This window comes from Haemorhous mexicanus, chromosome 6 (assembly GCF_027477595.1).
Source record: "Haemorhous mexicanus isolate bHaeMex1 chromosome 6, bHaeMex1.pri, whole genome shotgun sequence".
In the NCBI taxonomy this organism is placed as follows: Eukaryota; Metazoa; Chordata; class Aves; order Passeriformes; family Fringillidae; genus Haemorhous; species Haemorhous mexicanus.
The window spans coordinates 33,077,569-33,104,369 of record NC_082346.1 but is presented as its reverse complement, the minus strand read 5'-3'; the positions used below and the strand labels follow the sequence as shown (position 1 = coordinate 33,104,369).

At 40.3% G+C, this 26,801-nt stretch overlaps 1 protein-coding gene across 1 annotated transcript in view; it reads right to left on the bottom strand.

The window, feature by feature from the left end:
* Nucleotides 1-25,631, bottom strand: part of GPR176 (G protein-coupled receptor 176) — a 32,269-nt gene extending 6,638 nt beyond the window's left edge. Inside the window, exon 1 of the mRNA XM_059849781.1 lies at nucleotides 24,838-25,631. Within this exon, the coding sequence (XP_059705764.1) occupies nucleotides 24,838-25,066 (229 nt within the window). The 5' untranslated portion in view covers nucleotides 25,067-25,631. The remainder of the gene's footprint in view (nucleotides 1-24,837) is intronic.
* Between the last annotated feature and the right edge of the window lie 1,170 nt (nucleotides 25,632-26,801).

Sequence of the window (26,801 nt, the reverse complement as noted above, 5' to 3'; positions counted from 1 at the left end):
AGTTTCAATTGCATTGATTTTATAACGTTAATTCCCAAGCAAGTTTCACCTTTGTTAGAATTAATATAAACGAAGAATGGAAAACTAAAAGAATTCAGAAGTGTTTTCATTAATACTTCAGAAGCTTCTAGAGACCCACTAAACTTTTCTTCAGGGTCCTGCAGAGGAGCTTCATGCAAGACTCCACATTATCATCTGTTTAATTACTGCTGCAAATTATGTCATATTGTCATTTATACATCAGAGAGTCACAAGGAAATTAAATTAGCTCTGTCCTGACTGATCCTAAAGGGGAAGAATGAAGTGTAAAAAAGTATTGGTTCAAAGATGAGAAGGAACTCTTTAAGCAGATAAAAATCAAATCAGAGCCTGAAAGGCAAAAAAGGATAAGCAGACAGAAGTGTCCACTTGGGACACTGGAAAATTAGTCAGGGAATATCCCTCAGGGAAACATTATTTTTTCATTAGCAACTATGATTTATCTATTAATAAACTGCTCTAATGAACAGATCAGCTTTAGTATAGACTGGTAGATCTTTGTGCTGATGCCTACAAATCAAGTAATTCCCTTCATACATCGCAAAGCAGAGGAAAAATTACACCAGAAACTTTGCATGGCATTAAATATAAGAAGTTTGGAAAAAAACCACAAACATTTCCTTTTTCATTGTTCCTCAGTTTTCCCCAGCAACTTCTTTCCATGGAAGAGGATAACACTGCTCCAGGCAACAAGGTAATTCAATAAACAATTGTGCTCTGAATACCAATTGTGCTCTGAATCTTTTCACAATGTCTAGAGGCTCTTTTCCACTCTCTATGTATTCGTCATTCACTGATGAACCTGGGAAAAATTTATTCTCCTTAGGGTACAAGTGTCCTGGAATGTTGCACATCCTCACAGTGGGCAAAGCTTTCTACCAAAGGTTAGTTTTAGAAGGGTTTCTGATGGATAACCGGTCTAGAGCTACATAACCTTGGATCCAAACTTCCCATGGGGTTTGTACTGGTTAGCTGAGAAGCATCCAAGAAAAATTGGAGTGAACAAACAGCTGGAAAATGCAGCACCTTGCGATTTCCTATAAGTCAATACTGTCAGGAACATGAGATAAACAATCACATGTCACAAAGCATATCCCGTATTGCCAAGTTCCACCACTAATGCAGAAAGATGAAGTGTTTTTAATTTAAAAAGGAAAAGCATATATTTGGTCTTCTCAGAGAGTGTCTACATAAAACCCTTACGACACCTGACATTATTTGACAAAATTCTCAGAACACAGACTGACTGAGCAGGACAGAAAAATCAAGCTTAGAATAGAATAGCTGAAGTTGGAAGAGGCCCAGTGAAGTTCATTGACTGCCTCAAGACTACCCACAACTAAACCCTATGACTAAGAGCATCATGCAGAAACTAGCTGAACCCTGCCAGGGTTGGTGCTGTGACCACTTCTCTGGGACCACTTCTCTGTTCCAGTGACAAATCACCCTCTCAGTGAATAACCTCTTCCTAATGCCTCATCTGAGCTTCCCCTGACTGATTCCAGCTTGATTCCATTTCCTTGTGTCCCATTTCTGGTCACCAGAGAGAGGAGATCACCACCTCCCTCTGCTGCCCCCCTTGAGGAAGGTGCAGACTGAAGTGGGGTCACCCCTCTGCCTTCTCTCCTCCAAGCTGACCAAGTGACCTCAGCTGTTCCCTGTAAGTAGCTCATCTGTGCCTTTGCCCAATTGTCCAAGTAAAAAAGAAATGTGAAATATTAAAGGTAACCACTGCATGAGAAGCAGCTCTTTTCACTTTAGGAACATGTTTAAAGCCTGCCAACTCAGAGTTAATTTTATCCTGTTATTAGTTATCATAACTATCAACATTCAATAAATCTCCATGTACTATATACCAACTCTGTTTTATGAGATTGAAAAAATGATTGTTTCCAGTCATTCCCTGTTTTTTTTTTTAATTGAGAAACATTATAGATAGGCAGCTACATTGTACCTTAAGTTGCACAGAAGTACACTGAGAAAGTAACTACAGTGGTTCACCACAGCATGCTGCCCCAAAGTCCTTCTAGCCTTTATTGTGGTTCAAGTTCACTGAATCTGCAAACAGTAACATTTTCTGACCATGAAATGTTATCAGAGTACATTAGTCTGATTCAGAGCAGCAAAAATTACTTTTGCTCCTCTTCCAATTTGTACTCCTTGAATTTCACTGCCAAATGCAGGCATCAACAGCCGAGATAGTCCTGAAGTACTAGCTTTTAGCACTACTTCAAATAATGTGAGAGAGTCATAAAAATACCTTTAACAAGCAGAAGTAAGATCGCCATGGAAACCAGAGACAGTTATCTGAAGAAGGCATTTGCCATGCAGTCAAAAAAAAAAAAAAAAAAAAAAATACTGCTCTTTGGTGCCTAATTCATGGGACTCAATCCATTAGCTGGGTATGACATCCATCTTACATTTTTATTAACTTTAATCAGCACACAACTGAGTCAAAACAAAGTCCACTCTCCAGCAAAATCCTCCTCCTCACAACCTGACATCCTCTGCTTGCTCACTTCCCTCCAGAGCAGGGTTCCAGGAATCCAGCCATCCCTCCTAGAAGAGAGCCTCTGTGTACCCCACCCACACACCCTGCATTGTCACAGGAAAGGAGCTGGCAGCCTTCTTTTTGGAAAAACAAATCAGGAAGCCACAAAAAAGGTTAGAAACTAGGCTTTAGCCATTAAAATTGTTCATTAAAAACTAACTGAAAAAGTCACCGTTTCTGTGAACATGATGAATGGGAAAAATTCTCGTGTTGAAACACCAGAGTGACTAAATTCCCAAATCTCCAATACTATTTATTATTGCTTTTCCAAGTATTTCGAGGAAGGTGTTTTTCACAGACCTTACTCTGACAAACCACACTCCAAAAAAGTGGTTAATTGAAAACATTTTTGGCACTCACGATAGGTAGCTATCAAACTCTTCTTATTAATATTTATATTTACCTATTCATTTCCAGAAAGAGTATGGATATACTGAAGAAATACAGCTTGAAGAAATGTGTACATTTATCACAGAATCACAAAATGGTTGAGGCTGGAAGGGACCTCTGAAGATCACGTTGGCCAGACCCTGCTCAAGCACGGATAAATTCCTGCAATTCTTTATAAGTCTTTATAATTATTTTTATATTAGTTTGAAGAAGTGCAGCCATGAGACTGATCAAATAACCTTTATAGACAAAAGAAGACCGTAAAACTAAACCAAAAAGTAAACTTCCTGAAACCAAATCCAACCTTTTCTAATATTTTTGCTACAAACTTCAAAATTTGGTGCTAAAATAACAATTGCAGTTTAGTTAGAAATAGTGGGAAAGTATTTGATTTGTCATTTTAGTATATTTCTTTCAATTTCAATATGTGCAACCAAATGTTTTATATCCAAAATGAAGTGTCTGCTGCAAAGGAACTACCTTGGAACAAGGTTTGCTGTATGCCAAACCTCCTTTCCCTTCATAAAACAGATGAACTCCCTAATTTTAAGATGTTTCTCACTCCTATTCTTAGAATTCTCATTCACACATTCCTACTTTCATCCTAACTATTGATTCAGAAGTATAATTATGTAAGAGATTTATCAGGTGCAGTGAACTACACAAAGCAGGAATGTGCCCAGCACAGGGTAATTCCTTGCAGTGTTTCAGCATGGATTTAATATATATTGGCCCTTTCATTTAAAGTCTGATACTTGTCCACGTGGTTTCTGTTCCCAGCAATGTACAGTTACAAGGTTTTATGGAAGGAGGTAGTTCATAGCAGCTTAGTCTCAGAAAGTGAACAAAGATTTCCTTGCAGGAGCAGGTAGGTTACTGGTTACTTTTTGTTGCAGCACCACTTAGAATTATCCAAGGCCACAACCTGCCTACATAATTCATGGGCAGCTGCTATTCCGACTTGCTCTGAAGGAAGAGCAAAAGTAGAAAACACATATGAGGAAATTTTAAGTTACACTTACAGCAAACATAACTTATATGAGTATTTTTAATGTCAAAATAACTATGTAAATTTACCACTAATGTATTTCCATTGTGACTTTTTTCTTACTGTTGTCCTTAGTATTTGATATGTTTATTGTCTGTAGAGAGATTCCAAAGTAACTGCATCCTGCTAATGGTCTTGTATTCTCACTTGTATTTCTGTCAGATATGCTTACTTGAAGGAAGGTAAAAAAGCATTACACTGGATATCTTCCAGTTCTTCGTACCCCCTGCCACTTTTTCCTACCTCACCCTTTGTATCTGCTATCCCACTAAATGGAAAGAATTTCTAGGAACAATAATTTTCTCCCTTTTGATAAACTACAGTCCTTCAACAGCCATCAAGATCATTTCAACCCATCAAGAAAACAATCAAATCTAAAAACCTACCTATTTTGCTTAAGTACTCTTGACTTGCCTGAATTCCTGGCCTCTATTTTAAAACCAATCTCCTCAAAGAATCTGAAACTCTTAAAGACCTTGGAAGGAAAAAAGTTTAGAGAATATTGCATCTGCAACTTCAGAACCATGGATTGTTCCCATGTCAGGAAAATATGGCAGCATTACCTTTCAAACCTAAGCTAGGAAATTGAAAAACTGAAAAAAGAGTGTCCAGATGTACTGTTCTAACAATAACAGGAATATGAAGTCTTTTCAAAGTTAGCAGCTTTTTAAATCACAGTGCCTAAGGGACTAGCCTTAGTACAAAAATGTAACCAAATTTTTTAAACCAAGAATTTTACATGATCTCCATGAGATTTCCCCTTGACATAGGGACAGTTTTTTGACCAATTGTACAGAGAAAGGAGATACAAGGAACAGATATAGAAGAGATAAAAATATTGGATGCCCACATCATCAACATATGTGAAATCATTAGCAGAAATCTGGGATCCTGAATCTCCTTTGCCAACAAAGGACCATATGTAGTGAAACCCCTGGCCACCTTACACAAGGCTTCTTGCCTCAGAGAGCCAATCTGATGTTGCCAGTGAAACACCACTAGGCCTGGAATGCAAGTGAAGCCAGTAATCTTCCTGAATGGACAAGCTGTCTGTTCTTCACCATCCTTGGCACAAGAGGAATAGCCATTGTCTCTTTGTTCTATAAAGCAATCAAAAAAGGGCTGGTTTGAACCTGTATTGTCATGAGAGGACTGTGTCAAGCAGCAGAGTGATTTACTTGAGCAACCCTGACCACTGTGCTGAATCTAACTGGAAATAGCAGTCTTAACACAGGAAACAAGCAAGTTTTAGGATTTGTTTTTAAATAACACTGCTATCTGCCTCTTTGTACCTCTTTGTTTGCAGAGAGCCTACTGTCACTTTTGTTGGTACCCTCCTTATGTAAGTGCAGACATGGCTCTTCAAATGCACCTTTTCTGTCTGGCAAGCAGACAGAAAAGCACCTGCAACTCATAGGCAGGTATGTTGGTGCCATTAAGGATGTAAGGTCACAAAGATGTGACTTCTCACATCACAGATGCTTCATTTAGAAAGCCAGCCCTGGTCCCTAACAAGGTTTTTTCAGGAGGAATCTGCGGGACCCTGGCACCGCTGCGTGACATGCCAGGGGCAGATCCAGGAGGAGACTGACAGCTTTGCACTTGAGAGGCTGTGAAAAAAATTGTGGTTTAGAGCAACTCCAGCATTTGGCCTCTGAAAAAAAATGTGTTTTAGAGCAACTCCAGCATTTGGCCATGGCTGTAAGCTGCTCCACCATCATCAGCTGACAGGAGCAACTTCCCATCTTCCACACTCAACCTGATGGCCTCCCGAGCTGTTCAGAACCTTATTCTCCCCTGCCTTCACCCTCACATCCACCCTTACACAAAATGCTGCCAGACCAGAATGCAATGCAAATACAGTCCAACAATATCATACTTATGCAAAATTAGTTCTTCTGTATCCAGTCCTTTTCTAGTTGTTCGCTCAAGATTTTCAGACAAAACTTAGAAATTAGTTGCTGTGCTATATTTCAGTATAGTGGATATGTGAGATCTATGCAGCCTGTACAACCAACTGGACAATTTCAATCTGACTAAATTACTGAGTAGCTGTTTTTCCCTGGCTTGCTTATTGAGGCAAAAATGAGACATATACACAATTTAAAATGAATGGCACTTAACAGAGAGCTGTCTTGTGCTCTTGATTAAAAGAAATTCCTTCCCAGTTTTCATCCCCCATTACAGCTGAAATTAGGGAGTTTGTAGCTGAAAGATATCACACCAACAGCTATTTCATAGAGCAAAAATTATTTCTGGACCTACCCCACACTCCTGTGACCTTTTTTTGCTCTATACAACCAAGAAAGATCTGACATCATTCCTGCATTAGTTTGCTAGTGCTTCCCTTTCTCCAAGTGCCAGCTTACTAGAAATAAAATTTTATTTTTTATATAGTTTTGCCATGCAACCGTTCACCAGGTCACCAGCTGGGCATATTTGCTCTTCATTTTTCAAACACAGATGTCTTCAGATAGGAATTACATATGCCTAATACATCCTGTGCAGTGGGATTAATTTTCATTATATTTAGAAACAAGCTTTTTTCCCTCCCTGCCAGCTGACTGTAATGAATAGTTCTCTCCACTCCTCCCAGCCCTCTAAATGTACTAAAGTAATACTCACTAGGAATAAGAAAGTAGATCTGGGAACTCTGACACACACCTGAGAAACCAGGAGTTTAAAAAAAAAAAATCACTATCATCCTAAATAAAATACTATCAAAAAAATCACATGGAAAAATAATCTGTTTAGCTACCAAATTGTGGCATTTCTCTGAAGAAACATGAATTTATGGAACCAAATCAGGTTTATCCCATCTGTCAAAGAAAAGTACTCCCATGGAATAACTCTGGGCAGGCAAGGTGCTTCGCTGTTATGATGAAACAGTGAAGTTTCATTTGGTAGCATTTCTGGCCTGACAGAATGCAAGTGGGGTTTGGTTTGATTTGGTTTGTTTTTTTTTTCTTAAAATATATAGAGGCCTGAAGTATAATTTTAGATTTTTCTGATCAAGCATTTCACTTACAGAATCTATTGTTGACAGAGACTCTCCCCAGATTTCTTCTTCCTTTTTTTTTTTACAGTCTCCCACAGAACTCAACTATTGGACTTCTGTATTGTCCTCTCCCAGTCTGCTTTCTTTTACTTTTTATAACTGAGTTCCCTTTTCTAAACTCAAAATCCTGCCAGCAAGACACAGTTCACAGGCCCATTCTCTGTAAAACAGCACTGTTAAACCCAGAATAACACTGGGCTTAGTGAAATGGCCCTCAACTTTTCAATCTTCAAATGCCTTCACAGGAAACACTGAAAAAAAAAAATATTAGTACTTAACACTTCTATTCAATTAAAAAAAAGCCAGGAATACAGCTCATTAGGACTGATGGCTTAGAATCCAGAGCAACATGCAAGTGCCCGAGATTGACTGTAAAAAATGGAACCAGATTAAGCTACAAAAACTGGAGAAACATTGAAATTTTTCTTTACCTTAAGAATATGAATTTTTTTTTTTTTTAAATCTATGTGTGGACACTGTCTAGCAGCAAAATAGTTCTGATAGTAAGATAAGCTGTAAAACTTCCTAGCAGTCACTCCAAATACACCCCTGATGTGTTGAAAGTTTTTAATTTTCTTTAACCTTCCAATAATCCAGATGACTGCCATGCTGGCAAAGGAAGAGAAGATGGTAATTTTTTCTTTAAATCTGTTTTTCTTCCCTAGTATTAGAAACACAAGTAGACATACATATTTGAACTTCATAAATTGCTGGACACAGTAGAAGATAATGTACCCTGAAACCTACCATAACATTGCCAGTACTTTGCTGTGTGTTACATTGCACTAGTGCAGCAGTGCATGATATATCATGTACTGATGACACAATCTCCCTCATCAATCATCTGCATGCAGTACATAATTTTAAACTTGTGTTTTGCTGATAGATGCAGCTGAACAGAATCTCTTTGCTGGCAAAATGGAATTTTTAGGCCTCTTAGCATATTAAAATCAAACTGATTTCAATGTGAAAAAATGATAAAAAGCTGGAACAATATAACATACATTTAGTTTCTACCTTTATTTTCTGAAACTAAAAAAATATTTCATTGTCTTCCTATACATATATATATGTGTGTGTATGTATGTATGTTTGACCTGATAAGGTAAATCATGCATTAATTAGCCATATGCATGTAAAAATTAAATGAACTTAAGACACATGCAGCATTCAGCTAACCCTGTAAGGGACAGCAGCCTCCAGCAGAAACGAGAGGGAGGCTCCATATGTGCATGTCCTACCTCTTCCACCAAAGAGGATACACAGCACACAGGCAGTGACTTGACTGGGGCAAATCAGCAAGTGGGTGCATCAAACCACTTACAGCTTGCTGTGTTTTCCAACACACATATACAAATACATGCTCATTTGCAAAGCTTTCCACGGTTCCTGCATCTGTTCTCTGCACCATCTCAAAAACAACGTTTCTTGTGACACAGGCAGTAAATCCACAAATAACCAAGATATTGGTTGCTGTATGATTGACCTCTGCTTATTAAACATTCAACCCATTTACTGCTACAAACCAAGGCATGTATTACTTATACGTCATATTTTGTAATTTTACATTTCTCACACACTTTTTCTCTTTTGCTTTCCTACAAAAACCACCATGTCACACTGGTTGGGAATGTTTGGATGATACATTTATGTAATTGCTTTTCTCTTGTACACTGAGTCACCCACTGTCAGCAGGTGAAAATGTTTAGTATCTCTCTATGCTGCATGGAAACAAGCAGAAAGTAAAAACAATTCAGCAATTTTGCTTGACTTCAGTAGACAAAGTAGCAACAAAAACTTATTCCAAATATCTATACTGATTTCATCTTTTCCATCAAGGGACTAAAATGTGTCATTAACACATGAAAACCCTTCAAGTTGTACTGCCATTGCCTGGATGCAATATTTTCAGTAATAACTATATAATTAGTCTTGTTACCTTAAAAGCAAACATGGACATACTTTGTACCTTCAGGGTATGGAATATGAAGAGCAAGATAAGGATCCCATATTTCAACAGTCCCTCAAAAATCACTATGACAAATCCAAAAGATCTTCCAAGATAGCAGAGACAAAGAAAAAGCTCTTGTTTATTTAACTACAGGGGTTTTGGCATACTTCAAGTTGTGACCTTAATACAAGAAAGAGTAGTGGATCCTTTCCTGAGCCATTTAGGGATTTGTCTGTGGAGACCTGCAACAGAAATACCAAGATCAGTCTGAATGAAATGCAAACAGAAGCAAATAAATGTGAAAGCATCAGCAGAAGCAATAAAGCAAGAATGCTTTATTACAAGAATGTCATCTATGAATAAAACAAAGACACCACTGACAGCAATTTTTAGACCACAGTAACAATATTACATCAGATAGAGGCAGTACAAACCAGTTCTGCTTTTTTTCTTGGTCCTGGTCAATTTAAGCTGTTGCACATGAAAGACTAAATTCTTCCTTATCAAAGTGGTTTTGATAATTTTCAGATGAAGCCTTTCCGAAGCCATCAAAGATTTAGTTTTTCTTAACCACACATTATTTTTGATATGGACAACATTTCAGTTGTTTCACAGAATGGTTGGAGTTGGAAGAGACCTCTGGAGATTATCCAGTCCAACCCCCTGGTAAGGCAGGTTCACCCAGAGCAGGTTGCAGAGGATCACATCCAGACAGGTTTTGAACATCTCCAGAGAAGGAGACTCCACACTCTCTCATGGCAGATTGTTCCAGTGCTCTGTCATCCTCGAAGTAAAGGAATTTTGCCACATATTCAGATGGAATTTCCTGTGTTTCAAGTTGTGCCCTTCTTCTGTCCCTGGGTACCACTAAAAAGAGTCTGGCCCCATCCTCTTGGCATTTGCCCTTAAGATATTTATATGCATTGATAAAACATATTTTCAAAACATACCCTCTTGATTCATTTGTGATGAAGATTACTTGAATCTTTAGATCACTTTTATTTCACCATTCTACCCATTTGTATCAACAATGACCACAAAAACAACTTAATAAATACATTCACAAATACAAATGTAAAATCACTTCATAATAAAATAGCACAGTTGTATTATTTGGATTTGGAATGTGTTTGGGATGTTTTATTAGAATAAGTTACTAGGCATAAAACTAGCACCAGAAATGAGTAAATCACATCAAAAACATATGATAAATGAATTGAAAAAGAAAGAAATGGAATAGTTAAAAAAAACCAAACAAACAGTAGTGCATATGGTGAACAATGTCATATAACTAAATTACTCTCAGGTTTTGTTAACAAACTCTCAGGCTTGTTATCACTGAAATTCCAAAATCAAACCATCACCATGGTTACACTAAGAAATACTATGAATGAATCTTAAAATACAAATAAATTAATATTACTTGTTTTTCTCGTGTTAATTCAATCTAGGACATTTTATTCAAAAAACTTATCAAGAAAAAGGCATTCCAGAAATTCTCTTTACCTAAGAGAAATTGTAATAAACCATTCAGTTATTGAAGTGCCAATACAAGCATCAGCAATGCTAAATGAGGAGATACTCAAAGAACAGCACAATCCACTGTTAGAGGTTACCTCGACTCTTTCTGATTTGCCAATGGGAGACATCCCATTGTCAGTAACTGTTCAAAACAATTTGCTTCTAGATGTGTACTGGGGAAAACCACATGAGAATCACTGTGTGAACTTCAAGGGCAAGTTTAATACAAGCAAACAGAAGGCTTCATTGTGATAATAATTTAAGACTACATAATTGTAATAATCTGTCATATTTTGAAAATTATATAAATACAGCAGGAAAATAAGCTGCTTCTATATAATAAGATAATCTCTTATAAGATGCTTTCATTTTAGCAAACTAGCAAACGTATTTCTTTCAGATTCTGTTGAAGTGATCCCTTTTTTGTTTTTTAAAGGTATTTATTACCATCAAATTGCAACACTCCAGTGCTTTCCTAGAAAAATATTCTGCACAGGAAACCATATGACAACCCTTTGCCTTGTCCTGACAACCCACTCCTATGTACACAGAAACCTCTGAATGGTCCATATCCATGATCCACTTGGATCTCTGTGCTAATACTGTAAGAGTGACACTAACTGTAAAACTGCTTTAAAAGCTTTAATTTATGAGAAGTGCATTCAGAAGCAACCTCTTTTCTAAGAGCATAGTAAAGGAAGCCTTCAGCAGTCAAGTAACTTGAAATTTAAACAGTGTGTGATCTAGACTGAAAGTAAAGAAAGAAAAAACAAAGGGCCCACAGCATTCTAGTGAGAGGCTACAGTTGCCTCTGGAGCCTACTCAATTAAAAATTAACTTCAGAAATTAGCACTATAATGCTGTGAAGAAAACCACTGCCTCAGAACTCAAAGGCATTGTTAAACCCTGACTCGTTCAACCATTGTTTGTCTGAGCTGCTCAACAGAGCACAGTGGAACCTGCACCCTGAGGAGAGCAAGGCATCCCAGCCTGCATCCTCCAGCAGGATTTACATGACTTCCCTGATGCCTGTAAAATTGGTTTTACTGGAGATAATAATTTCTTTGTTCATGCCTCACTGTTCCAACAGCAATCAATCAAAAACTACTGGTGTTTTAAGGACAGAAAAGTGAATTTACTGTTCCAAGCTTTATTGGCAAAATATGCTAATAGGGATGGAACTGACAAATACAATGGTTATATAAATTTTTCAGAAAGCATCTACTGTATGCATCAATCAAAAAAAGTATTGAACTATTAATGTTTGAGTTGTATATACATTACTGATTTTAAATTCCTGATTATAATAGCCTACTTATAATAGTCTTAATCTGATGTACTGAGTGGTTAGACTAAACAATGCATCCATTATTTCACATCTAATTTACAACATGTCTGAGGGTTTTGTCTGTAGATTTTTGGTTTGGCTTTTTGCTTGTTTTGGTTTGTTTTAAGAAAACTAGCTCTTCCAGATCAAACACATGGCTAGTGATTTCTACTTCAGGGGGCATTACAATATGATGGCAGTCATTTAGCTTTATTTTTTGCAATGTTTTGAAACACACAAACCACAGATGTACCTGCCTGGGTACAGAAAGCTCCCTTGTAGGCATCAGTAGAAGCCACTACTCTCTCAAGGCTGCATGTTTTTAATGTGACTTGATAATGATATTCTGAAAACAAAATGGAAATTAAATTTTATATTGCTATACACTAAGAATTGGGGAATGAACCAATGGACTATTTTCATTTATTGGAAATGGGGAGATTTAATTGGGAAGCATTTTTATATATCCTATTTTTGCCATCCCACTGATCCCAGGCTGCCTGATGTATGAAGTAGTTGTGAAATATTTCATACCTAGCTTTCCTTTGCCAACATGATAGTGTCTCTGTAGGAAATACAAGGAGATTTACATTATAAATTTACCTTTATCCTAGAAAAGATAAAACCATAACAAAATGCAAAACTGAGACCTGAAGCCACTTTTGAACCTTGAAGCAAGCACTGCCAATGAATTTGGCTGTCCCAATACTTACTTAGAGGAACATGATCATAAAACTACACCTTACTGCCCCCTCAAACATGCTAAGTCTATGACAAGTCCTGAGAGGAAAGCAGGACTGGCAGGTCATCTCTGATTCTCCCTGCTATGGACAACAGAATGAAGAGAAGATGGGCAGTTTTCCTCTACTCTTCCATCAGGTTAATAAATCCAAGTAATGCAACCCATAAAAGAAGAAGGCAGGTGTTTTTCTTTGGAATACAAAAGGGAGGGGTGGGGGAACGAGAGAGGAAGAGACTTCCCTCCTGTATGCATCCCTCACATGGCAAGTCCAAGCTCTGCTGGGAATATTAAGTGTTAGCCTCCCAGAGACACAAAGTCAGAAACTGCTCTGTATTATTCTGATCACCATTTTTAATTCTCTCTGCAACAAAGGACCTAGGCCAAGCTGCCAGCAGATGCTTCTTCTGTCAACAACTCACTCCTTACATCACCTGTCATGCCCCCAGTGTGATCAGCATTGGCAGACCCCAGTGTTCCTCTCCACAGCCTACCAGAGGAATCAGAAGGCACTGTCTGGTAAATTTCATTTCTTTCAAATATCACATCCAGATGAATGATGTATATTGATAGTACAATTACCAGATTTCCACTGCTCTGAAAAAATATAAAAACTGTCATCCAATGCAACTGGCACTGAAATTATTTCCTTAGTCTATTCTAACTTATGTTAACTGATTTCTTTACCATTTCTACATTACTGAGAAACAGGACAAATGCTGAAAAAGAAATGTACAGCTCTGCCTCTTTGTCCACTTACAAAGGGTAATTTAAGGGTAATATTTTTATTTATGACATTTAAAAACATGAAGATTCTCAAAGACTATTTTCATGCTGTATTTGTTGGCTACTAAAGATATTAGTGGGTAATTTTTTTCTCTAAATCCACTTTCTTTCAAGGACTTTAAAGAGCATATTTCCACTCTACCTCTAGTCTACACAGATGGGACAGAGCAGTTCTGGAGCAGTCACTGCTCCAGACATGGCACTGAGCTTCCTGACACCTACTCCTTTGTGCAAGGAAAACCAAAGCATACTCCCTAAGAGCTACCTAACATACTACTGGTCTGAAACTCCTGTTATATGCTGCAGTCACCGCAGTTACCATGCCAAAAATGACAAATCTCAAAGAAAAAAATCTGGTTGCTCCCAGGAGGTTTAGAACCAAAACAGTAAAAAGGAAATGTAAGACAACTCTTTGGTCTGCCTGCTGTCTTTTCCATAGACCAAGGTAATTTTGTGCAACTCACCTTCATATCTACAGTTAGATTTCAGTCTCTGTTCCAGTTCTTTACAGGTTTTGCAACAGAGTTTAAAAAAGCACAGAATTTTTTTTATTGCATGCTCCTGTGATGATCTCAGTTTATAATCAATCTTAGGGAACCCCTAAGCAGGAGCAAATTGTTTAAAAGACTTTCCATATCGTGGCAGAATTATTCCACATAGCAGTAGTGTCTGATTAATCAGAATAACTAAAAGCACTCAACAACCAGCAGGGATTTTCTAATTAAGACTCTTCCAGTGTAGTGAATAATTTTTCAAATAAAAACCTATTATAAAAATAAGTCGACTGAAACATGATAGAAGTGTGTAGGAGGGAGAGGGTGGGTTTTCTAAAATCAAAAGTAAATGAATATTTTCTTTCTAGAGCTTCCAAAGGTACAACCTGGCCATTGTCTACAATGAGAGACCACAAATAGGAGGAGTATTGAGATTAGATCACAGTATTCCCTAAGAAGCCATGTTACCTTCGGAAGCCACTTATGGCCCAATTTTGCAAAAGCAGAGGATGATTCTTTGGGTGACATCCCAAGCCCGATACTCAGCAGATGGTGACCATCCATCTGCATGGCTTCTCAGGACAGACAGCCAAAACTCACTCATAATTCTGAACAATTTCAGCTGTACGAATCTCTATGCACATCACAACCATTGCTCCTTCTGCTACCTTCACATACTCTGGCTTCTTTTACTCTTTCCTTTGCTCCCTGGACTTTAGTATCTCTTTTCTTCTACTGACTGTGTTTTAAAAAACAAATTTTAAAAAAAAGGATGTATTTGCTGTCCTATTACAAAGGCTTGTTACAGTCAGAAAAATTTTAGTGTGGTGGCAATTTATTCTTTTTTTCAAATTAAAGTGCAGACATAGAATACTGAATACATAATAGAATACTTAACCAAATCTCACACGAACACTAGAGAACTGCAGTGGATGAAAATAAGGATAACAGATAACAATTTTTATAAGTGAAGTAAAAGAACATTCTGTAATAGACTATTGAGTTCTGCAGCTTTTTCTGTAAGTATAATAATAATTCTGCTGACCTGTACATGATGTTCCTTTCAATGTCCTCATTTTCTATTAATGCATCAATGTTTGTGTGGACTGGGCAAAATAAGCCTCTATCTTTTAAAATATGGGCTCAAAAAAAGCCATGGACATGTCAGAGAACAGTGTGTTGTATGTGGCAACATCCTCCTGCAATTCCCTGATGATTAGCAGTCATATACACAGTGTTACTGTACACACGCAGGTCGTTTCCCAGACTGAACTTAGGCAAGATGGAGACACAAGGTGTCAATTAAAAAAAAGATGGATGCTGTGTCCAGCCATCACAGGGCATCTGTGCATGCCAAACAAAATAGGATGAATGCTTATCTCTCTGTCCTGGGAGTACATGTAGTAAACAAAGGGCAATCACACAGGGCAGGTGGCACAGCTGTTTTGCCCAGGAAAGACAGGAGCAGGGGGAAGGGCAAGCAAGACTGGTGAGTTTGGGACTGGCCTGATTCCTTTGGTGGCTATGTGCTTTGGGTAAGTGGGAGTTTGCTGAGGCTACTCTGAGCATTTGCCAAGCAACTGCATCTTAATTCACTGCTAAGCACCTTACACAGGCACCATCCTACAGTACACTGGGGGGACAGCAATCTTAGTCACTGAAGCAAAAGACAAGCTAAACTAATAAAACTTTTAAAAACTAACATGCTAAGTTCAATGTGCCAGCCAAATTCCAGAAATAAACAATGCTACTGGCCAGAGCACAATATTTGTGAATACCTGCTCAGGGGCAGAGAAGTCCCTAATTCAGACTGACTCAATCCAAATGGGTTGTAGCTAATGCTCCTCTGAAAAGGAAATGGGAAATAAGCAGCCTAATACCACAAATGGAAAAGGCAAACCAAACAATTCTTTTTGTTGTAGATACTCCTAAAAAATTACTGATATTAAACTGAAACAAAAAAAAAACCACCCTACCTCAGTGTTTTCCACTTGTTCCAATTAATTCAGGCAATAGCAGAAGAAAATGCATTTTATCCCCTTTTATGTCTGACTTTTTTGTTTGTTCTATGGTATCAAAGAAATGATCTTGTTGTGCCACACAAAATATAGGTACAACAAAAGTAAGGCCTGCTGGGGTCTGGAAACATGCCAAGTGACAAAAGGCTTGGGGAGAAAGATACAAGAAGTTACACCAGAAGCAAGATCACTTTGTATTTTATCAGTCTTCTGGAAGAAATTCCTGAATCTTTGTATGGAATTGCTTTGACAGACAAGAAAATAAGTCAAAGGTGGTAGAAAAAAGCAGACTAAAAATAGTCTCTGTCTCCCAAACAACTAGAGGCTTTTTTATGCCCTCCCAAGAGAACTGGCAGAACAGAAGGAAGGACTCCATTTCCTAGGATCCAGACTATTTGTAATGGAAAGGAATGTCAATTACAGGATAGAATATCATAACTAATAAACCATTTTAAAAGGCAGCAGTCCACAGCAATCTCCCAGCAATCATCAATGACAGCAAGACCGTGAGCAGAGAATAAGACAATCAGAGTTCTCCCTGCCATCACCATTTCAGCTTCACTACTGCTTTCCTTACTACCATAATTGCCATTTGCATTGCCTGGCTAAACTCATGCCTTACCATGAGAGGTTATACAATTTCTTATTCAGCCAGTCTTCCAGTCCAGGATATTTTCCTTATTGCAATGTTTCTGTGGAAGCTGGCTGACTACAAGGCACCAGCTCTTCTCCCTGCTTCCAGCAGCTAAATCTAATTTAAAGATGCTAAAAATAAAAAAGGCTTACATGTAACACCACTGTTCAGAAAACAAGAGGCTGTATTTCCTGCAGGGAGAGCATTTAATCAGCAGTGAGATGAACAAAGGTACAATACAATAATTGTTTCACTAGTATTTCTGCCATTTGCAAACTTTCTAGCAGTACCTACCCCACTATCAAAACATTTTGTCAACTCTTTCCTCGTTGGATATTGAGACAAGTATAGGAAACATAATATGGAGAAATCCCAAGTCTTTGGGCATCCAATTTAGCTATTGCCCCAGTGAGCTCCCATACTGGACACCCAAGACTACTTAGAGCAATTTACAAATTCTGTGATGGGCCAGTTGGGTGCAGGGATCAAAAACAAGTACAACAGGAAAACAAAACATTAATTTGGTAATATGGAAAATTTTCCTTAAATATTACAGGATGTATATAAAATCTTTTTTTTTTTTTCACTGCAAAGCATTTCACATTGATATTCCCACTAGTATACATCTCCTATATGATCTCAGAGTCTCATCTTAACCAAACATCAAAAAGAAGTGTCTTGTAGCCTATATTAGGAAATTTCACCTCCATGAAGGAGCAGGGAGAGAGCAAGTGTGGGAACCTCAAAATTCTACTCAGAGAAAGGAGCCCCCACCCCAAACCCTCCCCAGAAAACGAGACTATATGCCAAAGCTGATAATACGGATTTTATTTAACAATGAATGTGAGGTAGAAAGAAATAGAAAAGGGAGGGGGAGCAGTGGAGAAATCAAGTAGAAAATAGTCACCACCTGTGGATCCAGTGACATTCTGCTGGTCCTTCTTCACTCTGGGCTTCTCAGTGGTGGGGGTCCAAAAGTCATTCAAAACTTTTTGCTATTTATACACCCTAGCAAACAAAGGAATTCATGCTCATTGACTACACAGCTCTCTTATTCTGCTGGCTAAATTATTTCCTCACCTCTAAGGCTATTAAGTCCACGTGCTAATTCTTTCTCTTCTGAGCTGGTGGGCTGTGAGTCGGTGGTGGCAATGTGCCCCTGCCAGAATTACCTTTTAGGGAATCCAAGCTGATTTCAGCACAGTTGCTAAGCTGTGGCTTGTAAATCCAGCATTATTTGTGCCCATTACCAGTGATAGATTCTTCTCCCCAAGCTTTTCTAACATTGCATTCCCCAAGCATTTCTAACATTTCTAGGTCTGAAATAACACCTGGACAATAGTATTCCCTTTATCTTGAGTTCTCACTGTGGTGACTTATCTTACAGTCCAAGCTCTAGGTATCCAGCCATGGTGGTCTGGGTAGGAAAAAGTGCAGGAGACCAGAGGGAAAATGAGATAAAAGCCATCTATAAATTGTCATTTGATTCATGCACTGGTCTGGCCACACCCTGCACCTGATCAGCACAGTCTGTCCTACCTTCTCATTAAACTCCATTGCCAACTCTTCTCATGGGTGAGGGGCTCTCTCCTCCATGGACCTGTGAGCAAACAGAAATCCAAGTGCAGTAACTGGGGAAAGACCATGGATCATCAGGGCTGATGCATCAGGATGGCAATGTCTGGAGAGACAGAGAGTGAGCATTTGTGTGGGTGTGGGTCAGTGTGTGATCACTACTAAACATCAAGCCAGACCAGCCAGCAAGAAGGAGATGCTCAGGAGGCCAGTGTTGGTGAGGCCATAGGTGTGATCCAGGTAACCACGGGGGACAAGAGCGCTCTGAGAGTTGGCCAGCAACTGATCCAGTAGGATCAGCTACTGGAGAGAGCCATCTGCATCTGTGTGTCTGTGTGTGAGGCAACTGGGAGACAAGAGGATCCCAGGCCAGCTACTGGGCAGACTGGGATTCCAGGACTAGCTGCTACAGAGTGATCCATATCGGCTTATATGTCTGTATACATATATATTTTATACTAATGGGCTTTCATCCTGAGCAGCCAGAGAGGGGAAGAGGATGAGTACTCCCTGTGTTTGCCTGAATGCTGCATTTTCTTTCTGTGTCAGTCTGTGTGGCTGCTCATGGGTAATAGGTATAAGCTGTACTGTGTGCATGTGTGCTTCTTGGGAATGTGTGCTCAGCCTTGATATTGCTCATTCTGAGGACATGGAGCTGCATCAGGAACACCTTTACTGGCCTACACGATTCTGCAGCACAGCCAGCACCTTTTCTGGAGATATGTAAAATTTCCTAGATCTTGAAAAATGTTCCTCAGTGGCAAACGTACTTTTTCCAACATCATAGAAATAAGAAATTAAAGATGAACAGAATAGAAAAAAACACTCATTTAAGAGCTCATGATGCCTGCCTAATAGCAAGCCACTAAATGAAATCTGTAACAGAACTAACACTATTTAAATTCTTGCTAGGTGTGTGGGTTCATTCATGCCTGAAATACTAACTTACTGCCCATGACATCAATACAAAATCTCGTATCTAGATTTTCACTGAAGTTCAAAACAATCGAGCCATACACACCAGCAGGTGTTTCAGCAACTGTAACTCACAATAAAAAGCAAAACATGACATCCAGTCACTTAGTAAAAGAACTGTGGTTCATAGTTCTCATTAAAGTGCTCACAGGAGAGTACAGACAGTAAAATGACTGGTATGAATCAGTTTCTCCCTAAATAGTAGCAGTCTGCAACTTCCTCAAGAGGGGAAGCAGAGGGGCAGGCACTGATCTCTTCTCTATGACCACCAGTGACAGGATCTGAGAGAATGGCCTGAAGCTGTCAGGGAAGGTGCAGATTGGATATCAGGAAAAGGTTCTTCATCCAAAGGGTGGCTGGGTACTGGAACAGGCTGCCCAGGGAAGTGGACACAGCAGCAGAGCTCAAGAAGCATTTGGACAATACTCTCAGGCACATGGTGTAATTCTTGGGGCTGTCATGTGTAGGACCAAGAGTCAGACTCAATGATCCTTGTGGGTCCCTTCCAACTCAGGATATTCTGTGATTCTAGGATAAATGGGATCAATGGTTGACTACAAGGCACCAGTTTAACATCCTTGACACACATGATCTTTAGAGACATTGGTTAACCCCCCCCCAATACATGTCTGAGGAACCCTTCATCACACAGTATCCCCACAGCATCAGGCATATGCATTTCAGGTATAAATCATTGCATCTCACACTTCCAGGCTAGGTAAAGGGCTGTTTTCCCAAAGCCTCTCTTTTAAAAGGCAGCAGCAGTGCTACCTGAAGGGCCCCTCAGCCAAAGCCAGACAAGGCGGCTCTGCTGAAGCTCGGGGAGAAGAGAGGTCTCCATGGCAACAGGGGCCCCAGCACTCTCACAACCCCTCTTCTTCATCCTTTCCTCAAACTCAATTTTTCTTCCAAAGAGAATTGCTTAGTAGTTCAACTGAACACACATAAAAAAACAAAAGCATAACATCTATTCCAGGTTGACTTTACCAAGTCATCCTGGACTGGACTCAACTGCTGCACAGTCCATGACTCCTGAGGCTTAGAACCACCCATACAAAACCACAGGGGAAAATTATTACTACAATGTTATGGTACTGCAATATGGTATTTCTATGCAGTTAGTAGTACATGCAACAACCACTCATATAATTCACCTGATGCTTCTTTTTAGACTTGATTTTCAGTGACTTTTTGCTTTGCCAAACTTTATTTCAGCTAATCAGCAACTAAATTAATCTATGCAAAGTCCCTGGTTCAGAAGATTTCCTCTAAGACACTTATAAGTGTGATACCAGTGAAACAAAACATCATCATCTCCATCCCCAAACCTTTTAGTTTCTTACTGTCAGGTAACTCTACCCTTTTCTGTGGGCACAGCTATAAATTTTGGCTGAAGCTCTTGCAGACATGATCCTCATTCTTTAAAAATTCTCTCAGTCTAGCCTTGAGTCATATATCTGCAGTATTTTTTACTCCAAGATTCCCTGCTCCATTCTTTACAGAAGATGCCTATGGCAAGCTTTACTGGTAGCTATTCAAAAATATATAACATACACTTGCTAACATACACTTGCCTTTACAAACAGTAGGCAAATGTTTGTAAACATTAGGTAAATGTTTGTTACCTAGGCTGTCTTACAAACCTGAAGGTTTGTACCCCATAAGGGACCTATCCATTTAAAAATTAGTTACTGCAATACTGTTTTACATCTCTCTGCACAGATACCAAGACAAGGAGAAGATCAGTTTCAGGGGCAGAGAGAGACTGGGAAATCCTCATGAAAAGGGGCAAGCCTGTCCTACAGGGCACTGGGAAGGCAGCAGAGGTTCACTTTGCACGGTGATACTGGATGCCTCTTTCAAAGCACATCATTTTCCTTCAAAGCACGGCTAGAAACCAGGAGGTATATTCAGTCTGGGGAGTAGACATCAGCACTGAGGACATCTCTTTCTCGTTGTAAATTGCATCAAATTTGTGCATGTGGATTTTTTTTCCTAAGCGGCTGACAATAATTATTTTTATAAAGAAGAAATTCAGTTTTATATAACATGAAAATTGTGAACATAGTCAAATAGCTTCAGGAACAAATGTTGATTCTCAGACCCTGGAAACATGAAAAGAACAGAAACCCCAAACCAGTAAAGGGGAAATTTCAGTTAGATATATGGAAGAATAAACTGTGAGGGTGGTGAGACACTGGAAAAGATTGGCCAGGGAAGTTGTGGATGTCCTGTTCCTGGAAGTGTTCAAGGCTAGGTTGGATGGGGCATTGAGCAGCCTTCTCTAACTAAAGGTGTCCCTGCCCATGGCAGGGGTGCTAGAACGAGATGATCTTTAAGGTCCCTTCCAACCCAAACACTTTTGCATATAATTCTACAATGGGATATAATCTTAGCTCAACCTGACATGACATGAGCATTCAGTTACACCTGTCAGTAAAAGCACAACTCATAAGCTCCTCCCACTTATCTGCTGTGACTTTACATGCAAGTAAGTAAACCGTGGGAAGCCCATGTTCAGAGAGAGAGCCCACATCCTCATCTGCCTCAAAACTGTTATTTCTGGTCTTCCTTTCCCTTTTCCTGAGAAGGTGTTATTGTCCACTGCATTCCATCCATCATTTTTATCTCCCTTTCAAACTAAGCTCACTATGCACGCTGTTTCCAAGAGCTCTTTGGAGACCCTCTTCATTTCCATTTCTCACCCTACTGCTCACACTCAACTGAAAGAGGCTGCAGCCATCTCTAGTGACCTCTCCCCACCAAAACTCAGAAGTGATACACCCTCTTTCTTCTTTCAAAGCTGAAGTAATAATTAGTCTTTGCATACTGATTCCTACTAATGGCAAGAGAAAAATACACCTTGCAGATCAGTGTCGCTGTACTCCTATATTCACCACAAAACAGATCTCAAGAATCTTCTTTGATAAAAAGAAAGCTATTAAAACTTTATTCACTTGGAAAGGGAGCACTATGTCATTCCAAACTTAAAATAAAGAAAAAGAAAAAAAAGATTTGACTCTTCCTTGCCTTCAGCAGATATAATGAAACACTCAAAACAGCACTGTTCTGTCATATCAGTGAGAACTAACACAAGAATGTATCCTAGTGTCCCAAGTCTTCCCACAGGACTCAAACGGAGGTCTTAAATGTGAGAAAAGAAAACCGTAACAAGCATCTCTCTCATAGCTAACAACATTCTTCTGTGCAGCAGGGACCTAAATTAAATTCACACCACCAACTGCAACTCTTCCTTCTTGCAGGACTTGGACCTCTCCATGCTGTAGACTCCTGCTAATGTCAGACCCCTGTAATCATTATCAAGACTGGGTGAGTCATACAGGTTTGTTCCATTTCAAGCTGAAATTTCTTCCTTTAAAAGGATAATTAATGCTATTTTATCAACAGCAAAGTGCCTTGGGCACGCACTGATGATGTGAAATGTACAAGCTGTACATCCATCCAAACCAGAGAGGATTCAAACATCCTTTGTTCGTTCACACATCCTACCCCTGAGGGGCGTGACCCCCATCTCAGGCTTTAGGGAGAAGGATAGTCTCATCTACCTACTGAAGGGCTGCCCTGCTGCAAAGAGTAGCCTGGGACTCACTAGAACAAAGAACTGCTATTCTGCAGCTTAACTGGGGGGCTCACATGATGGAGAAAAGAGCTGGATGCCACTCACGCTCTAAGGACCATGGCAGAGGATAAATGACAACTTAATTAACAGAGTTTCTGGAAGCATTAAGTGTGAGGCAAGTACCCAGTTGTTATCCCTTGCTGATGCAGAAATACTTTCCAACATGTGAATATCCAACACTTCTGGCACATATGAGAGATGTGGCTTTCTTTCCATTCAGTAAAGAAGAAATAATAGTGCAGTCATTAGGTTCATATGGGAAGACATTTTTAAAGACTCCAAAGTTTTCAGCTGTTATGATACTGTGTATCATCAGTGTTTTAAATTAGCACTTCAGGGACACAGGGAGACTAGTAGCAAAGGCTACTAGTTTCAAAAAAATAGTTTAGATTGGTTTCCATCACTGTAAATGCATGAGGCCCACTGCTAACATTTGTCATTGGACTGGTGCACTTTCATAATTAAAAAAGTATATTCTTTCCTCCCCTGTTTAGCCCTTTGATAGGCCTGGAAAAGTTATTGATCTGGAAGTTTCATCAGCCTCCCAGCCATTCAGTCAGCAAATAAACCCCTTGTGACATTTTGAAATGTTTTCTCCGTCTTGAAAACAAATTGCAGGAAGGCCAAACCATAACTGACATTAATCTTGCAAAGTTTGTACCTATGGTATTTTTTTGGTTGGTTAGTTTTTAAAAACTCCTGGCTCCTGAAGGAATGATTACGTGATAATGTCTGTTTTCTTCTTCAAATAATTTTGGAGGATCCACGCTCATGAAACTAAACCTGAACATAGGACTCAAATTTATTCTCTGTAAGGTTCAAAACCCAAAAAAAAAAAAAAAAGAATTAAAATTCTGACTTTCCGCATCTAGTCTTGTTATTTTAAGACACTGTTTGCTGGTTATTGTTTAGTGCCAGGTACTCCCCAACATACAAAAAAACCACAGAGTACCTATGCTATTAAAAATATCCTTTCCCCACACTATATGCTAAGAAGAAAAAAAGCAAGAACCATGAGGATTATCTCCACTGCACAGAGGAATAGTTGATGCCAAAAAACTCAGTGATTTACACTAATACTCAGTAAGTGACTGGGACTCAACACTTACCATCTTCTTAGAAATTATTTAAGTGATATTACGTATTACCAAAAGGAGATAGATATTAGAATTTATTACTATGACCACAGAAATGGACTTTAGCATTGCTCAAGATCAGGAAAATCCAAAAAATCCAAAACAAATCCTTGATAAAATGAGCCAATGACCATCAGCAAATTCCTGATTAACTCCCTTCAGGAAGCTGGGTGTTTTCTCAAGTCAAGCCCTGTGTGTAAAGCCTTGAATTATTGAGGTAGTAGTGACATTTTAGTAAAATCCAGCTTACTTATCTTCCAAACAGCACTAATTTGACTCACCATAAGGCTTATTTTGCCTTGTTTTTTTGTTTTTGTTTGTTTGTTTGTTTTTGCTAAGAAATGCACACATATTCCTAACAAAATTTGGAGTAAGCATCGAGAAAGCAAATATACACACATTTGTAAAATTATATAGCAATACCTTACGACCACGTATCTAATCTATGATTCCTACTGTAAGTAGGCAAGATTGCACAAGGTTATACATAGTTACAGTATAAAGTACTTCTAAAGGATTTATTTAAAATCTGGAGGACACAAGTACGAAATCACAGCAGAGTGAAACAGAAATTCAGCAAAACTTGTTTTAAATCGCTCCACACCCTTGTTTATATTAAAGAGAACAGATCTGATTGCAGCTGAAAATAAGCATGTCATCAACCCATCTAAATTTTGCCCGTTTAAATTCTGGTAGAAAAGGCTACTAAGTAATACATACATCTAATGTACAAGTTCTTATCCATGACAAATATATTTCATAGCAACAGCTTTTACACATCAAAACCTACAAGAAACTTTAAATCATACATCTGAGGACCAGAAATGTACCAAGAAGAGTCACGAAGGCAACCAGTGATGCCAGTTACCTTTTGGCCTGCAGTCCCTGACCGCAAGGATTTAAAAAAAAAAAAATAAAATAAAATCAACAAAGAACTCCAGCAACTCTCACTCACCCAGCAAAGAGCCCACAAAGATGACAACCTGCACGGTGGTGGTGAAGTGCCGGTAGCTCTGCTCCTCGCCGTGCTCCTCGCTCTCCACGGCGCCCGCCTCGCTGACATTCCCGCCCTGCCACACCATCTGCCCGGCCGAGGCGCTCCCCGTCTCCAGAGCTCCGGTGACAGCCTGGGACGAGGCATGGTCGCTTTCATTCACCAACACCCAGCTTCTGTCGTACCCCATGGCGAAGTTCCGCCTTCCTCGCTGCCACCTAATAACACAGGCTGTCCAGCCCTTGTCTTTAGTGAACGAATGGAGCCCAGAAAGGCAAAAAAGACGTTTCTGAGGATAAAGCCTGGTCTCTGCCTCTCGGAGGTATCTTCACCACATTCCTGTGTCCCGAGAAGCAGGGCTGGCTGTTCGCGTTGTCACCTTGTAAGTCATGACAGCCAGTAAACAAAAGCAGAAAACAAGCCAGGCTTCTCCTTCCGATCAGCTGTGCCATAGTTTTTGCTTCAGACTGCCACAGGTCTCCTCAGCAATGTTTTACCGCAATATGTGAGAAAGAAGGAATCACGGTCCCCAGAATCACATCCCGCACCGCGGCTCATCCTCCCTCCGCTGCCCAGGGTCGCGGCGCGGCCGCCGCGCACACGCTCGCACGGCCACGGGCTCACTGCTCAGCAAAACCGGCCTGCAAAAGTGGGGGGGCCTCCAACTCTGTCCCCTCACTGCACTCTCAACGTTGGCTCTGGCTTTGCTCACAGCTCTGAGAGAGGAAGAGCATGGCTTTTCCCGTGGCACATCTGCTCCCGCTCTCTCCTCCCCTCCTGCCCGTTCCGCCCGTGGCTGTGCGCGGCTCCCTCCCGTCTCTCTGGTGTCCCTGCGCGGCGCCGGACGCCGCGAAGACCCTTGCACAGCGTCCAGAGAGGCCAGTGACTGCTCAGTGGCTGCCCCTGCGCTCCCGCTGTTTCTCGGGGGAAATGAACTGGGGTTTGAATCGCAAGGCGGGGGGCGCTCGAGCGATCCGTACCATCCCTGCGCGCCGAGCACTGAGCGCGGCTGGCAGCGGCAGCCCTGCTCCTTGGTGCTGCCACATCCCGGTGCGGGCGCCGAGCCGCTGCGGCTCCGCACGGCCAAACCTTGCGGCCATCCCGAGCCGGGCCGAAGCAGGAGCCGCCGAGCCGCCGCGCTCCCCAGGGCGGGCGCGCCGCCATCACGTAGCCGCGGCCGCGGCGCTCGGCGGCGCCGCCATTTCGCTCGGGGGCTGTGGGAGCGGGCGGGCGCGTTTTAAACCGGTGTTTTGAAACAGGTCCCTAGTTCTGATGACAGACTTTCCATAGACGGTGCTAGATACGCATGTTACTTGTTAAAATAGATTTTTTTTCTAAATGTATAATTTTCCAGAAAACCTCTTCAGTGGTCGTAATAAGTTAGGGCATTGATTCTACAGATGGTGTGGGTCCATATAGTGGGCACGCGTTTGCCTTTAATTTGAAGACTTGAGGTGGGGTGGGGGGGGTTAGAGCTAGTTAAAAATTAAGCCAAAAAGATTTTTTTCAGCCACTGGGTACCAGTCTGGAAGAGCTCTGAGAAGAGGAGCTATCCATGTGCTCAGCCCCTGCACGTCAAGGCTTTCTCAGGCACGCCAGGCCCGTGAGATGTGTTCCAGTGACATTCACCCGGTCTCCTGCGATGTGAACTTCAGTGATCCAGACAGAGCTAGGTGCTGTGCCATGGGTTCAAAGACATTTGCTGATCACTGGGATAGGGGACTCCATTGCCCCATCCCACCACAGATCCTGGAAGCTGTTGGTGAAGCCTCTGCTTGTACCTCCACGCGTTTGGGCCCAGCCATTTACAGCCTCCTCTCATTCCTCTGGGAGTTCATTGCTCCAGCCACTTGTCTAGTAATTCCCATCTCTGACTCACTCTGATTGTGGCCTCAGACTCACTCACCCTCCTACCTTTTCCTCTC